Genomic DNA, 2,500 nt, shown 5'->3' on the forward strand with positions numbered 1-2,500 from the left:
TTGGTGAAGGTGAAGGCGAGTGCGAGGATGAGGGAAAAGAAGACGGAAAGGGAGAGGTGGAGAAAGAAAGAGAGATGTGTGAGTGATAAAGGAAGATAGAGGACAGGATAGAGAGTGACGAAGAGCATGGGGAGGGAGAGAAGAAGGGGAGAGGGGAAGGAGGAGAGAGAGGGAGGGAGGGGAGAAAAATGTGTAGACAGGACAGGGAGAAGGGAAATATGATAAGACACGAATACAGAGAAAGAAAAGAAATAACAGGAAAAACAAGCAACACAATCGAGAAACAAAAAAAAAAAAAAAAAAAAAAAAAAAAAAAAAAAAAAAAAAAAAAAAAAGCAGAATACGCAAAATAACGAAACAGGAACAAAAAGCCCTTAATAACGACTCTCCCCCCCCCACCCCAAAACAAACAACTAATCGACAGCTACCCCTCCCCCCCAAAAAAAAAAAAAAAAAAAAAAAAAAAAAAACTACGCCTCAAGAAAGGAAACCACAGAATAACCGGATAACGAAAGAGACAATACGGACACAGGAACAAGGTGCGGGAACAGTGTGGTCACAGGTGATAGCTTAGCGCACAAGACGTCACACCTGTTTAGCTGGTGCGAGGCAGGTGGTCGCAGCCTTGGGGGGGGGGGGTGAAGGGGGTAGAAGGGGGAGGCGGTGCTTGGGCCAATGTAGGTGGGAATTGAGGAACTACGGACCGAGGTTGATCCTTAGGAATGCAAAATAAGAAGGAGAGGATGTAAGAACAAGAACAACGTAAAGCAGGAGATACAGATAAAACTGAGGAAAAATAAATATGTAAAAAAAAATAACTTACGGATTATAACGATCGATTAAAGATGTAAACTCAAAGCAGACGAAACAAAAAAAAACATTACAAAAAGTTAAACAGACAAAAAAAAAAAAAAAAAAAAAAAATGATACCCTTCTAGAGCCAAGAAGAGCCGAGAAGAGCCGAGCAGAGCCGAGACAAAGCCGAGAAAAGTCGAAAAAGCCTCGCCGATTGGCTCTCCCGCGCCCCCGCCCGCCCTGACTTACTCACCTGTCTTGTTTGTCGAGAGCCGCGGGGTGGTGCAAGATGGTCTGAGTCTCCGTCATGGCCACGATGCTCTTGGTCCCGAGCTCTTTCTCTGCGGGGGAGAAGAAACGTCATCTTTAATAACAGTCGAGCGCTTTACCCTGACCACAAACAAGCTGTAAATTATGCACCGCATAGCTTCACCGGTTAAGCCAAATAACTGCACCGGCAAAACAGGGCACTTAAAAAAGAAGAAGGTATATTCAATAAATAGATAAATATACAAATACATTACAAGATTAGTCTAATAGTTCTATCTTGAATAACACCGGGAAAAATGGAGTAATAAGCTTTGTAGAGGATCAACGCAAAAACAAATCGGGTACTATTACCCAGCAATTTCGGATGTACATGTAAAAGTGGAAAAAAAAAAATTCCAGGTAAGTAAATGTGAAGTTATTCATTTATCATCAATGTCTCCGCCTCACCCTCCCACCGTATAGCAATGTTTTCAATAAATTTCTAATAAAAACAATATATATAAATAAGGAATTGATTTTTACAAATCAAATCCTAATAAAGCAATAGACATAAATATGGAATGGACCTTATTTTCTTTTTCTGACCGACTTGAGCCCCGGCGACGAGGCAGCGACGACGGGTCAGGCGGTGGAAGGGCGTGAAGCAGCGGGCGCACTCGTGCGGGGAGGCTCAAGTAGGGCGGCCGCCACACAAGTGCTGGCCAAAGGGGCTGAGTCACGGCCTTACAGCTCGCTATTCACGCCCACCTCCGCCGCCCTTGTCCTGGCAACCGAGCGAAGCCAAAACCTGTTTCTGACCTGTTTGGCGCAAGCGAACAGAGGAGGAATGGACTTGATCCGTCCATTCCGACCCTGCGCCAGGCGACACTTCCGCCTTCAGGAGGAACTCGCCGTGCTCCTCGCAAGAAAGAAATAGAAGACACACTTGACGCTACATACCTCAATCAATCACGCCCTCACTATCCTACATTCCTACTTCGGTCGTTCATTTCCAAATGTATTTACGGTTCGTGAAACGTCTTGTTTCGCAAAATAAAAATATTTAACTGTAGGACATTTTTTTGTTTTTGTTTAGGGAAAGGTGTGATCTCATTGTTATGAATAACGAGTCCCATCATTTCGCATAGAATCAATACGATACAGTAATATCATGAATCATACCGGCCACAGAATCATCCCCAAGCTCAATCAAACGTTTGGGTAATTAAACGAAAAGAACAAAGAGGAGAATGAGAAGGAGAAAATCCGGAGGTGGAGGTGGAGGTGTGTGTGTGTGTGTGTGTGTGTGTGTGTGTGTGTGTGTGTGTGTGTGTGTGTGTGTGTGTGTGAGTGTGAGTGTGAGTGTGAGTGTGAGTGTGAGTGTGAGTGTGTGTGTGTGTGTGTGTGTGTGTGTGTGTGTGTGTGTGTGTGTGTGTGTGTGTGTGTGTGTGTGTGT

The 2,500-nt window shown here is 44.2% G+C and overlaps 1 protein-coding gene across 4 annotated transcripts in view; it reads right to left on the reverse strand.

Moving 5' to 3' along the window:
- Positions 1–2,500, reverse strand: part of LOC125042974 (kinesin-like protein KIF13A) — a 203,800-nt gene that overhangs the window by 156,329 nt on the left and 44,971 nt on the right. For all 4 annotated transcript variants that reach the window (XM_047638836.1, XM_047638837.1, XM_047638835.1 and 1 more), the window contains exon 2: positions 1,049–1,136. In XM_047638836.1, the coding sequence (XP_047494792.1) occupies positions 1,049–1,136 (88 nt within the window). The remainder of the gene's footprint in view (positions 1–1,048; positions 1,137–2,500) is intronic.

This window comes from Penaeus chinensis, chromosome 33, assembly GCF_019202785.1.
Source record: "Penaeus chinensis breed Huanghai No. 1 chromosome 33, ASM1920278v2, whole genome shotgun sequence".
Classification (NCBI taxonomy): Eukaryota; Metazoa; Arthropoda; class Malacostraca; order Decapoda; family Penaeidae; genus Penaeus; species Penaeus chinensis.